This window comes from Myxocyprinus asiaticus, chromosome 12 (genome assembly GCF_019703515.2).
Source record: "Myxocyprinus asiaticus isolate MX2 ecotype Aquarium Trade chromosome 12, UBuf_Myxa_2, whole genome shotgun sequence".
Taxonomy (NCBI): domain Eukaryota; kingdom Metazoa; phylum Chordata; class Actinopteri; order Cypriniformes; family Catostomidae; genus Myxocyprinus; species Myxocyprinus asiaticus.
The window spans coordinates 5,580,860-5,595,373 of record NC_059355.1 but is presented as its reverse complement, the minus strand read 5'-3'; the positions used below and the strand labels follow the sequence as shown (position 1 = coordinate 5,595,373).

Genomic DNA, 14,514 nt, shown 5'->3' with positions numbered 1-14,514 from the left:
TTCTAAAATTCTTCATTTGTGTTCTGCAGGAAAAAGAAAGTCATACACATCTACGATGGCATGAGGGTGAGTAAATGATGAGAGAATGTTCATTTTCGGGAGACCTATCCCTTTAAGGAGGGATGGAATAACCGCTGACCTCAAATCAGCAGTTACAAGCCACTTTGTCAAATAGGAATTTCACTATGATCACATACACACTGCAGCAAAATACATATAAAATAGTCACTCCTCTTTTGAGTGCATCATTCCATTCTATACACAGAATGTGAGTTCAGTTATTTACTAGAGTGACAACTGCATTCTACAACCAAATTCAGGTTGTGACACCACTTGTTGCATCCACAAGATGCCAAAAAATGTCTTTGGTTATCTCTATATATTAACCATTGAGAATTCAGGAGTGACTTTTGCGTTTTGTCCACACAGAGAACTAATTCACATCTGCATTTAAATGCAGTTGTCACTTCCAAACCGTTCAAAGTGTGTATGTGGTCCAAGACATGCAGGGAGTTTCAAACAGTATGTTCTAGCAGATTATGGAATATGAATCAAGAGAGATCCAATTACATACAACTGATCGGTGAAATAGTGTAAGATCAATAAAAATCGCACAAGTATGAAGAAAAGTAAAGAACATGCAAAAACTCACGCTAAAATCATGCATGCATCTACCACAGACACAATTTAGAGTTGCTTTCTTCCAAATCGATTACTTACTGGTCTCCTGAACTCGAGCCACAAAGCCCATGAGCGGGAGCTGAGGAGTAATCTGAAGGACAGAGGGGGGGGGAGGGGCCACAGGGGCTACTCTCCCCACCCCCCCCAAAAAAAACCAGCGACAGTTTAGAGAAAGACGAAAAAAGAAAAGAGAGCGAGAAAACAAAAAGAACACAGTGCAAGTGAAACAAAAAAGAAGGAATCGTAAAGGACGTAGATAAGAAAAGATGATGAAAAGTGAAGAAACAAGAGAAAATCAAAGCTGGTCAGTCAGACCAACAACATTTTGAACTTATTGACAGACAAACAACCACTCAGATAATTAATGAACTTATTTTCTACTATCTGCAGTGTTGGGGAAGCTACTTCGAAACTATAGCTTACCAAATCTACTCACAGGGTTCCCACATTTTCAGACTAATGAATTTTCATGACATTCCCAGTCATTCGATTAAGCCAGCGCCACACTAGCCGATTTATCCAGTGACATTTAGGTGTGAGCTTTATTTACGTAATCGACAGGCGGAGGGAGACGAAGCGTGCTTTAGCATGTGTTAGGAGGAGGTCGTTAATCACTTGACTGTTGGGACTTCCTGCTGAGTTAATGGTTACAGCAACGGAGAAAAAAGGATCCAACATGACAGAAAAAATTGTTCTGTCGCCAGGGTTCTGTGACCAATGAGCTTCTTGTTTTACTGAAGAACTGACAAGACATCAAGCTGAGTGATTCTGTCACCAAGCGTTTTTCCAGCCTTTTTTTCCTACACTAAAATGGCATCAGAAAGCAGAGCCTCAGCAATGTTTTTATTAAACGTCATTTCGTTACTCACTGAAAGCTGCATTTGGACATACACATTCTACAACAAGGGTTATGGAGATAAATACACAATCACTCACTTTCACAAAGTAAAGTTACTCCATTAATCACATCCTAAGGCCGTTTTCACTGCTGGCTCATTTGGAGCATTTGTTTCAGAACTTGCCACGCTTTCTCCCTCGGTTTGGTTCGTATAGGCATATATAAACACTGCAATCACACCCGGATCTGCACCAAAACAATCGGTCCGCAACCACCTGGATGGAGAAGAAATCTTTAGGTCAGCTCGTGACCGTAATGCATCATCAAAACGTGGCAGAACAGACACAGACAGCGTCAGCAAATTTTAAAACAGATAAAAACTTGTCTTCACTCTTTCAGCATGTATGTGTGTGTGTGCACAAGTGTGCGGGCGCGAGAGAGCGCTCCTTGATTGTGAGAACAGGTACTTTTCAATGCAGAGACAATGCAAAAGCAACTAATGATGGATACAAATAACCACAACGGAAATTTTACAGTTTTGGTCCGTCTTAAAATACAATCTTGTGAAAGCAAACTGAACCATGAAGAAAATGTAACATAGTAACTATTTTAGCCCCTGTTTTGGAACAAATCAAGCAAGCTACAGGTCTGAAAAAGCCCTAAATCACTCTTTTACAGTTGTTTATGCTCACGTGGTATCCCTGTTGTTATTTCGGCGAGCTCCACGAGACAGGGAATCAGAGAGAGAAGTTGCGGTGAGTTGGTATGTTTGTCACGACCGAAGAAAGCAAGATCTCAGCAAAACAGTCTGGAAGTGTGACACCCTCGGCCAAAATCAAGTTGTTTGGAGTCTGCTAATGTGGCACCGGCTTTACTGCATAAGCATTCTTAAAATCATTCAAATTCAGACTGATTTGTGAACGGTTCAATCAATTAATTGAAAAGAATGATTCGCTGACAAATCAGGTATCCCTATGCCTTTCCAAGCAAGTTTTCAGATATCACTATAGCAATATTAGAGCAATATTTAGCCACTGAAATGTTTTTTAACAGAGCATAACAAGAAAAATGCATAGGTCAATTCATTATAGAATGTCCCATAAAACACAATTTTGAAAAATCCCTAGTTCCAGTATTTCCATGATCATGGGAACCCTGTTCTCATAATTTAGAGTAGTTGACTAAACTACAATCAAGAAGCTACACTTTTAAAAAGTAGTTACACTAGTAATTTTTCAATTATGGGACTTTTAGGTTCCAAAAATATTACTTCAGATCAGTACTTATCTGGCACACTAATTGGGTACCAATTAGATTAACAATAAATGTAACATGCCATGAATACACCCTTATTTAAGTGAATAAATTATAATACAGCAGTATTGAACTAAAGATTTATTTTGGTACAAAAAACATTGTAAAACGCTGTCAAATTAATCAGTTTTTTCACCGGATCACTGAAACAACCTGTCTGAAAGAATCGAAATAAATCACTACAATGAATCAGACTTCCCAATGCTATTTTAGAGTGGTTATTCTAGGAGAACTGCACAATCAACATGCTAATCTGGGCCTCTGCTTGTTCAGTAGTAAAGCTGTGTGTGAATAACTTGACTAAGGCTGAAGATGTAATACGTTAATTCAACGCGATTAAATATGAAAAAAATAACGCATAAAAAAATAACAATTAATCACGTCACCCTAATAAGGAATTTTGCAACTAACAGAGCAATTCAAGCTTATAGTGTCACCTCCATGTTTTTGCAAAACTCAATCAGCAGGAGGCAGTAAGCAAAGCTACAGCTGTACAGGAAATAAAGCTTTACAGGCAACAAACCGACAGGTGATAGGGGCCTGGGTAGCTCAGCGAGTATTGACGCTGACTACCACACCTGGAGTCGCGAGTTCAAATCCAGGGTGTGCTGAGTGACTCCAGCCAGGTCTCCTAAGCAACCAAATTGGCCCGGTTGCTAGGGAGGGTAGAGTCACATGGGGTAACCTCCCTGTGGTCGCGATTAGTGGTTCTCGCTCTCAATGGGGCGCGTGGTAAGTTGTGCGTGGATCGCAGAGAGTAGCATGAGCCTCCACATGCTGTGAGTCTCCACGGTGTCATGGAAAACGAACCACGAGATAAAATGCGCGGATTGACTGTCTCAGAAGCGGAAGCAACTGAGACTTGTCCTCTGCCACACGGATTGAGGTGAGTAACCGCTCCACCATGAGGACCTACTAAGTAGTGGGAATTTGGCATTCCAAATTGGGTGAAAAGGGGATAAAAATAAATAAACAAATAAATAAAATGACAGGTGACTGCTTTGCTACTTGTTAGTACAATAACTTGCAACTGAAGAGCTTCTGTCACACTAGTTAACGGTGTCAATACTTTTAGTTAGTAACCCCCCCAAAACTGATCATTCTATGAGTTCTATGAGGCAATTAACCATTTGATCATTACCTTGGTTTTGGTTGTAGTGCGGCCCTCCATTGAGCTGGTTTTGGATCATGTTTGGATTTGTGTTCGGAGGCATGTTGTTAGGCTGTCCGGTAACTGATGATGGCCGGCGATAGGGCAGGGAACCTCCCACAGAGGGCGTAGCATGCCGTGTCATTGGCCGATTCATACTGTAAAAGTGAGGACCATTGCCTGGGAGACAGTAAGTAAGAACAAGTAAAACATCTGGTTCTTTTCTGAAGCATGGTACAGAAAACATGATAAGAATGAGACAACCATGGTACAATCTACAACAGATGCCATGAACTGAAAACACAAGCTCTGTCCAAACTCTAGTGAGCTGCATCGCTGTCTACATCCATAGACAGGTGAATTCAATTTATTCAATGATTACATTTTTTTACTCTTATTTTGAAATGGTTGTGTTACTTCAGGGGGAAAAAACATGCACTTTTACAATCATCTCCAATGTATTACAATATGAACACTGCAAAGTAATCAGTGCCATTTAGGCTAATAAATTCTGTATGATCTGTAATTGATCAACAGTAGATCATCTTTTATCAATAGTAGCTCATCGGCGATCACTTGCCATGACTGTCCGGTATTCCGGTCATAAAAAAATATAAAAACTTTTTTCCTTTTCTCTAGGGACACTGTCAGTCAAAATTAACATCAACATTATAACATGAACATGATTTACGTATATCTGCTTAACAATAAAACCTCTTTGGAGCACCCATTTTTATAATTCAAAACTGCAAAGATGAAAGGTGAGCAGTTTCATTCCTTCACACTGTAACATTGTTCTAACCATTCGAAAATCTTGTCGGCAAACATGCAGTTCTCCAATGCAGCAATTAGTTTGGTTGTTTTAAATTACTGATCTATTACATCATGATTATATGTATTGATAACGTGTACTATTTAAAAAATCGGTGCATAGCGTATTCATGTGGCACAACAAACTTAACGTGAAATCAGTGATTGTTACTATTTCATCTCTGTTGTACTGTAGAACCCTCCAGCACCAGCCAGCAATAAAACACAAACAATTTTTGCAGATAACCAATAGTTCTATAAAGCCACTTTTGGCGCGATAACAGATATATCATAAAACAGATATATCGGTCAACCTCTAGTTTTAACTGTTAGGTGGGACTTCCATTCCTACAGCTGCAATATAAAGCATTAAGATTTTTCCCACTTATATGTATACCAGTGACCTGTTACATACTCAAGCCCAAAGTATACTTCGATTTAGACGCGAACGCTCGGCGTCTGCGTACAGGCGAACGGGAGTCTGTCAAATTATACTCCATTTCACGGTGCGCACATACACAGGCGGTTGGAGCATGCGCGCTACGACTGAACGAGACACCGGACTATTTCTCTTCAGGAGTTTAGACCTATAAACATGTCTTTATAGTCCTTCAAACCTAGTTATACAATTACAGGTATCTCCATGCACATCCACTGTTGACGTTTTTACCTTCGTCTCCAGTTGTTTACCGGCAATTACATCTTCTAGCACATCTTCGTGACAACAATGGCTTAAATACGAGTATTGCCGCCTTTTGGACCCATTAATTAGTGCAAATAATTCCAGTCGCATGCACATTCTGCGTGTTCAAAGACGCGTGGTTAGAAAAATCAGGCTGCACGCGTTCAGTGCTCGAACACTCTGCTGATGAAAAGAATTGCGTCACGCATCCTGTACATTAGCATTTGACCACAGTATACTTTGGGCTTTATGAGGTCTCTGGTTTGGCATTAGCAAATTTTGCTAAGCTGATGACTCACTCTACAGTACATGGCACACACAAATATTGGGCAAATTTTATTTTATTTTATTTTTTATTTATTTTGTATTTTTTATTGATATCTTTAAGTACCGAATAAAAAATATTTATCATCAGCATTTTTCTCGACTGTCTGCCCTCAGGAATGATTTTTTTCACCAGCTCCTCTACAAAAAGTACACAAGATTTTGCTGAAAATGCTGTCTTTGTTGGCAGCTCGCTAGGTTTGGGAACAGAGCTACACAGAACAATAAGGCCTTTCAGCCAGAAAATTTAGTTGGCCCACAATGCATTTCTCACTTTGATTTGCCATGAAACATTAAACCATAAAAAGAAAGCAAGAATCTAAAACAGTCCCAAAGTACAAAAAGGAAGAAGAGATAGGACATATGGAGTGATGGAGAAAAACAAGTGTAAAAGGAAGACTTGAAAGTCGCTGAGAATGTTTGCCCCCTAAGAACTGGATCCCAGATGCATAGCAGGCAAAGCCAAGCCCACGCAGGTGAAGCCTTGGTGAGGTAAATGAGAGATGAGTCTTGGATCATGTGGTGCTCAGTTATGTTTGCATGCAGATCAAAAATGGAGGAGTGGAGATGGAGCTGGAGTAGGGGGTGAGAGGGACTCACCTTGAGCGGGAGTGCTAGTTGCAGCAACAAGGCTGGTGTTGGTGCTAACGGGAAGGGTAGGGGGCAGCTGTGGGGGTGGTGGTATCTCAGGAGGGCCCTCTGCTGGCAGAGCAGGGGTAGAAGCAGGGGCAGGGGGCACTGGCTCAGGGGTGGAGGGTGGTGGGGGCACAGGAGGGGAAGGGAGAGTAACATTCGGTGGAGGTTTGGGGGGATTGGGAGGGGCAGGTACAGTACCTGCAGCTCCGAACGCCACACATAGACAGGAAGCCCAGGGGAGACGAGAGTGAGAGAGACAGAACAGAGATCGAAAGGAGAAACAGGCCACAGGGAGGAGAGAAAGGTAATTGTTTGAAAAGAGAGGAGGGGAAAAGAGGAGGTGAACAGAAAGAGTTGTTCTTGTCACTAATAGGTGAGAGGAAATACAAGTAATCCACAGCTCTAGAAGATACACTTTCAACACAACAGCAAAATATCTTTGCTGTTTTCAAGGCAGGTAGGAAAGAAAGACACTTTGAAGGTGCGATGCTTGCTTCAGGATCTTCGACAGTCATCATGACCATTTATGGTCTCATTTATACAGTAAACAATGGAGCTCTTACCAGGAAAGATTGTGGGCGGGGCAGGGGTTGGAACAGCAATAGGCACGCCCACACTTCCACTGCCACTGTTCTCTCTGCTGCTGCTGCGACTGCTGGGATGACTACCTCCACTGCTGCCACTGCTGCCACACAGACACACAAAAGAGAAAAACATCTTGCAATTTATCCAGCACACATAAACCAATACATTATTATATAAAAAAAGCATCCCCCACTCAGTCATGCATATTTTACTCTGCCCCTTTGAAAAAAAAATGCACATGAAACCTCAACATTTCAGCAATAACATTAATAGCATTTTCAGATAATTAATTGACAACAAGTGATGGACCAATATATCAGCCAGGTTGATTAATCAGCTGATATTTGGCCACTTTGAGATGATCAACTGATGACAAGTAATGGGCCAATATATCCGCCAGGCCGATGTATAAGCCGATATCTGGCTACTTCAAAATTAAAAACTGACAGTGATGAATCGATATATCGTCCAGGCCTATAATCAGCCGATAATTGGGGACTTTGAGATTATCTACCGATAACAAGTGATGGACCGATATATCAACCAGGCCGATTAATCTGCCGATATTTGGACACTTTGAGATTATCAACTGACAACAAGTGATGGACCGATATATCGGCCAGGCTAATTAATCATCTGATATTTGGCCATTTGAAGATTATCAACTAATAACAAATGATGGACCGATATATCGGCCAGGCTGATTAATCAGACAATATTTCACCACTTTGAGATTATCAACTGACAACAAGTGATGGACCGATATATCGGCCAGGACGATTAATCATCTGATATTTAACCATTTTAAGATTGTCAACTGATATCAAGTGCTGGAACAATATATCGGTCAGGCCAATTAATCAGATGATATTTGGCCAGTGTGACATTATCAGCTGAATACTACTGATGGACCGATATATCAGTCAAGCCGATATTAAACCACGACTAATTTGCGACTAATAACAAGTGATGCAATGACATATCTGCGTCATTTGAGATTATTGGCATCAACTGATGACCATACCTACTTTGCCGAATAACTGAAGTAACTTCCATGTGTATGTTTCAAAATCTACTGACAGCTTTCTCAATTGTGTAAATCTAAATTATGTTTCAAAATTATATCAATCATCAGCCACCATGTTCGGCCCATCAGCTATTTTAAAACTGGCTATTTTATCGGTTGACCACTAGTAAAATAAAAACTTATGAGCAAATCACTGTCCCTTGAGGGTCAAGTTCAGTCCAATTCCCTGTTTATGTCCTGAATATATTAAATGTGTAGAATCTACAAAAATAATTTCTTCATAAAGACCTGGCACGGTCATGACTGGGGATTTGTGGATGAGAATCTGAGAAGAGGAGGAGGAGGAGGAGGAGGAAGAGTTTTATAAGAATATGATTAAGAGCTCTATGTTTGTCTCCTGAGATTCTCAAAAACAGAGCAGAGGGCTGAGAATGCAGTATAGAAATGAAGAGATACGGTAAGAAAGACTGAAATAGAAAGAAAGACGGTGAGCGAAAGAGCGGAAGAGAGCTCTTCTGTAAGCAGACTATGGCTGTTTGAATCAGAAAGAGATCCCAGTATGAGAGAGAAAAAGCAAAGGAGAAAGTTAGTGAGTGACTGTTGCTTTAACCGAAAGTCACACTTCGACAGAAACACTGAACAAAGACAGCTTAAAAACACAGAAAGACAGAACCAGGAGAGACAGACAGGAAAACAGGATGCGGAAAAAGAGTGAAGGACCTTTTTTTCCTTTTCCAATTTCTTTTTATTCTTTGTGAGAGGACATCATTTCTAAAAGACTGTCTTGGGGTTCTGAAAACGCTGCATTTTGATGTGTGCGCATGTGTGTGTGTGTGTGTGTGTATGTGAATACCTGTACGTGCGGGTCCTCTGATTAACAGAAGCAGTTCTAGCCGGGCTCTGCAGAGGTGGTGCAGTGTTGCGTGTTGGACTTGGAACGTAGTCATTTGGGACGACGGGTGGGCGCACTGGCTCGAGTGTCCGGTAAGGGGAGTGCCGCCTGCCGAGGGGCAGGGTTAAAATATTTTGAAGTCCACTAAGGGGTGGAGTCAAACATCACTGATGACAGACCCCCAATAATGACATACTGTAAGATATTGTGTAGATTAAATATCCATTTAGAATATCATCACAACAGTACCGTAAAGGACACCTCATGAGACATGTCTAAGTTATTGTTATTTGTAGATATTAGGAGGAATCTGTTATGTGCGGTGTAGATATTTAGTGGTGCCTGTTATGGTGTATTTCAGAAGGTTTTCTGAATTGCTTCTGATTGGCTGTGTTGCTGTGGTGACAGTCAGGGGTTAAAGGCCGTGGACATTAGGCAAAAGCGGGAGAACACAGTTGAGGTTTAGCAGTGACAAACATCAGCTGTAAAAACTCAATGACATAAAATAATAACACATCATACACACAATATGACAGCTTGTTCTCCACAGTGACCTGCAGTGGTGGAAAAAGGCACACAGATTGAAACACACACACAGATCCAGAATGCTTTAGTGTGTCAGTCCCTGAACAGAGAACTAGCCAAAATTGTTAACTCATACACGCAGTCGTAGGTGAGTGTGTGTGTGTGTGTGTGTGTGAGCATTGCTGTCAGGAATAGAGATCAGAGACAAAGAACAAAACAGAGAGAGGGAGAATTTCCTTTTCAAGTACCAAATGAACAGTGCAGAATCTTATGTGTAGAATCTCAATTGCCCCTTCGCTAAGTCCCGCCCAAAAAAATTTACTGAATATTCCTACCTCAGCAACTGTTGCCATCTTCAATTTTTGCAGACAAGCTTTTGCTCTTTTCTAATGTAAATCTATGAAAGAACCATGTGTTTAGATTAAACAAGGTTTTACTGAAATATCCGGAAGAACAACGGTAAAATGTTGTTGCTGGGAACATAAAAAGTGACAAGAGGTACCCAGAGAGGATACAAATGGATAAAATTCATTTAACAGTAGAGGTGACAGTAACTAAAGGGTACAAAAGTATCATTGTATGTTGTAGAAATGTTAGGAACAGATCTGTTCACTGATAACATTCATTATAATATCCACTAGAGGTCGACCGATAGTGGATTTTGCCAATCCAATAACTAAGGTGGGGGAAAAGGCAGATAACCGATTAATCGACCAATAGTGGGGGTTTTTAAGACTTAGCCTATAGAATTATAAAAATGTCTTAGTCTTTCAGAACAATGAAGGGCACAGACATCTCCAAAATGAATAAAATCCCAAAAGCAGTTTATTGTGTAACCAAAATCACAATAATTACCAGAAAAATTAAGATTTGGTGCATAATGCAGAACTTCTAACAATAAACAAGCCTGACATACATCCGTGACTCTTATTTTGAAATGAAAGAGACATGACTGCATTACAATGCTCTATAAAAAAAGATTTTATAGCCATTATATTTACCAGATGAACAGTTTTTTATATATAGTTTATACACACACACACACACACACACACACACACACATATATATATACACATTCGAAGTCATAAGTTTACATACATACACAAAAACAAATTTTTTAACCATTCCACAGATTTCATATTTGCAAACTATAGTTTTGGCAAGTCGTTTAGGACATCTACTTTGTGCATGACACAAGTAATTTTTCCAACAATTGTTTACAGACAGATTGTTTAACTTTTAATAGACTATATCACAATTCCACTGGGTCAGAACTTTACATACACTAAGTTAACTGTGCCTTTAAGCAGCTTGGAAAATTCCAGAAAATGATGTCAAGCCTTTAGACAACTAGCTTCTGATAGGAGGTGTACTGAATTGGAGGTGTACTTGTGGATGTATTTTAAGGCCTGCCTTTAAACTCAGTGCCTCTTTGCTTGACATCATGGGAAAATCAAAAGAAATCAGCCAAGACCTCAGAAAAAAATTGTGGACCTCCGCAAGTCTGGTTCATCCTTGGGAGAAATTTCCAAATGCCTGAAGGTATGATGCTCATCTGTATAAACAATAGTACGCAAGTATAAACACCATGGGACCACGCAGCCATCCTACCGGTCAGGAAGGAGACGCATTCTGTATCATAGAGATGAACGTTGTTTGGTGCAAAAAGTGCAAATCAATCCCAGAACAACAGCAAAGGACCTTGTGAAGATGCTGCAGGAAACAGGTAGACAAGTATCTATATCTACAGTAAAACGAGTCCTATATCGACATAACCTGAAAGGCTGCTCAGCAAGGAAGAAGTCACTGCTCCAAAACTGCCATAAAAAAGCCAGACTACAGTTTGCAAGTGCAAATGGGGACAAAGATCTTACTTTTTGGAGAAATGTCCTCTGGTCTGATGAAACAAATATTTAACTGTTTGGCTGTAATGACCATCATTATGTTTGGAGGAAAAAGGGTGAGGCTTACAAGCCCAAGAACACCATCCCAAACGTGAAGCATGGGGGTGGCGGCATCATGTTGTGGGGGTGCTTTGCTGCAGGAGGGACTGGTGCACTTCACAAAATAAATGGCATCATGAAGAAGGAAATTTATGTGGATATATTGAAGCAACATCTCAAGACGTCAGCCAGGAAGTTAAAGCTCGGTCGCAAAAGGGTCTTCCAAATGTACAATGACTACAAGCATGCCTCCAAAGCTGTGGTAAAATTGCTTTAGGACAACAAAGTCAAGATATTTGAATGGCCATCACAAAGTCCTGACCTCAATCTGATTTTTTTGAAAATTTATGGGCAGAAATGAAAAAGCGTGTGCGAGCAAGGAGGCCTACAAACCTGACTCCGTTACACCAGTTCTGTCTGGAGGAATGGGCCAAAATTCCAGCAACTTATTGTGAGAAGCTTGTGGAAGGCTACACAAAATGTTTGACCCAAGTTAAACAATTTAAAGGCGATGATACCAAATATTACCAAAGTGTATGTAAACTTCTGACCCACTGGGAATGTGATGAAAGAAATAAAAGCTGAAATAAATCATTCTCTCTACTATTATTCTGACATTTCACATTCTTGAAGTAGTGATCCTAACTGACCTAAGACAGGGAATGTTTTCTATGATTAAATGTCATGAATTGTGAAAAACTGAGTTTAAATGTATTTGGCTAAGGTGTATGTAAACTTCTGACTTCAACTATATATATATAAAATCCCATATATATATATATATTTCACCAGATGAGGTTTATTGTTGAGGAATAAAAATAAAAAAAAACTATCAGCAACTATCAGTATAAATTTAGCAAATAATCGTTAGTTCAAAAAAAGTGACTATCGGCACCAATTAATCGGTAAAACCGATATATCAGTCTACCTCTAATATCGACTAGTTGTAATCACTGTTAAATTAGGTTTCTACCTTTTCAGCTGACCATGAGAAGGGTTTGCCTCAATTCTGATCCTAAATCTCTGCAGTTTTTAACACAATACTGCACAATTAAAAAAATTCTTCAAAGGAAAAACGGCAGATAAAAAAGTGTTGCAATGTCAGATTTTATTCCAGCCCAAGTAAGGATAACATCCATTTAATTTGTAACACTTTATGACCATATTTTACTGAAAATCTCCAATTCATTCCTATGGGATTTTATGTAAAACTTGTCTTGAGGGAGCAACAGTAACTAAGGGGGGTGTGGATTAGCAAAGATTAGCAAATTACTGTACAGCAGTAAACTCACCTCCAGTCCAGATGGCAGAACCGAAAGAATACTTATTCTACCCTGAACCAACTCACACTCGATTAAACTACATCAGTAATCAACTGTGAAATTTAGGTCAGTGTAATTATCTCAGAATTATGTCAAATCGCTCTTAGAATTGGCATTTCAGAATAAAAATCAATACTTTTATTTTATAAATGGCATCAAGAGAGATAAAAAATAATAATAAAAAATAAATAAAACACATGCACTTACCTAATGGTTCCTTTGCCAGGGCCAGGGGGGCTGGGTGGTTTCTGGGTAGGGGCAGCTGTGCGTGGAGTCGTACCCGCTTTCATATTCTGGGCGTTGACCTTTGGGTCAAAAGACAAATATAATAATTCTGAACAAATGTAAAGACACTGACATTACACCACATACACAAAAAACACACCAACAAAAGCCTGACTGAATCCTTACCTTAAACCTTAGTAACCACTACACTCAGAAATGAAGGCAATAAGAGAGTTAAGGAGAGAAAAGATACAAACCATTAGTGTGATGAATAGAGAAGAACTCATACACATGCACAGACACACTGTAGATAGTTAAGCACCATATGAGCCAGAGCAAAATACATTCATATTATTTCAAGCTGAAGTGTGTAATTTTTTTATGATTGGATGTGGCACTATCAAAACATTGCTCTGTTTATTTGAGCATCCCGATGGCCCGATGCAGCAACATTGGCTCAATCTGTTTGTTTGAACAATGGCAGATGGGGGAGTGTTCGGGAAACCTTTTCGAAATCATAGTTTTTGCAATTCCGTTGGGTGACGCTAGTGGCGCACAAATTACACACATCAGAGCTTTAAACTTATTTAACAGTGCTGAATATTAAGTCCTAAAATAGTACCTACTATTTTAATACTGTAATTATCTTGAATTAATTTCACTTCAGTGTGTGCCAGATTTCACAGTCAAGCCAAGCTCTTGCAGCCAAGCAGACATGTGTACTAACAGATGAGAATTAAACTACTGTGACATACACAACATCTTTACCTTCACACCATGGCCTACGTCATCCAGCAGGCTGTAGTCAACAGGCTTGCGGATATATCGCACAGGCCTCTCAGGATTGGCTGGTGCAATGATCTTGTGTGTGCGAGATGTGTTCTTATTGGTGGTGAGGATGCCAATCTCTCGCCTTGCCACCTTTTCTTTATGGATGTCCACCGTCTGTGGTGGAACGTTGGAGTGTTACAGTTTGTATTACAGATTCACAGTACTGGTCTTTAAGTGGCTAAATAAAAAAAATGGTTTGAATGTCTGCATTTAAGCATCACAATACTGCAATTTAAAACCCTGATCATTTTACGTAATGCAATGAACCTGTAATATTAGATAGTTCTACATCAGCAGAACTGTTTGGAGTGAGTATACCTGTGAGATGTGGTTAATGGAGGATTCCATGCGGCGTAGCTGGGATGCCTGTATGTCCAGCATCTGGAGCACATTGTTGGCGAGAGTGTTGATCAAATATGCAACACTGGCCAAAGACTGAGTGGTGTAGCTTTTGGTTTCTTCTAGAGCTCTGTGCTTATCTGGAGACTAGAATAGAATGGGGGGGGGGAAAAGGAGAGTGTGTGTGTTAATCTCTGCACAGAAGGATGTAGAGGTGAAACAGAACATCATATTGACTTGTGGCCTCATTTCTACTACCTCGATTTCACGCCCCTTAATGATTAATTTCCTGAGAGCAATATGATCAGCAAGACAGATGCTGCAACAGCCAATCAGAACAGTACACCTTCATGAAAAACCGCCTCAGGTCGCTGCCTCATTGGCTGC

The 14,514-nt window shown here is 40.0% G+C and overlaps 1 protein-coding gene across 25 annotated transcripts in view; it reads right to left on the bottom strand.

The window, feature by feature from the left end:
• The window catches only part of LOC127448928 (abl interactor 2-like), a 28,661-nt gene that overhangs the window by 5,332 nt on the left and 8,815 nt on the right, over positions 1-14,514 (bottom strand). Inside the window, exons 2-10 of one of the 25 annotated variants that reach the window (XM_051711892.1) lie at positions 14,107-14,274; positions 13,726-13,902; positions 13,144-13,161; positions 12,940-13,037; positions 8,901-9,083; positions 6,999-7,117; positions 6,400-6,633; positions 3,975-4,163; positions 721-807 (exon numbers count right to left, since the gene is read on the bottom strand). In XM_051711892.1, the coding sequence (XP_051567852.1) occupies positions 721-807; positions 3,975-4,163; positions 6,400-6,633; positions 6,999-7,117; positions 8,901-9,083; positions 12,940-13,037; positions 13,144-13,161; positions 13,726-13,902; positions 14,107-14,274 (1,273 nt within the window). Of the gene's footprint in view, positions 1-720; positions 808-3,974; positions 4,164-6,399; positions 6,634-6,998; positions 7,121-8,900; positions 9,084-12,939; positions 13,038-13,143; positions 13,162-13,725; positions 13,903-14,106; positions 14,275-14,514 lie in introns of all 25 variants that reach the window. The other 24 variants (XM_051711895.1, XM_051711890.1, XM_051711894.1 and 21 more) reach the window with 24 other exon arrangements.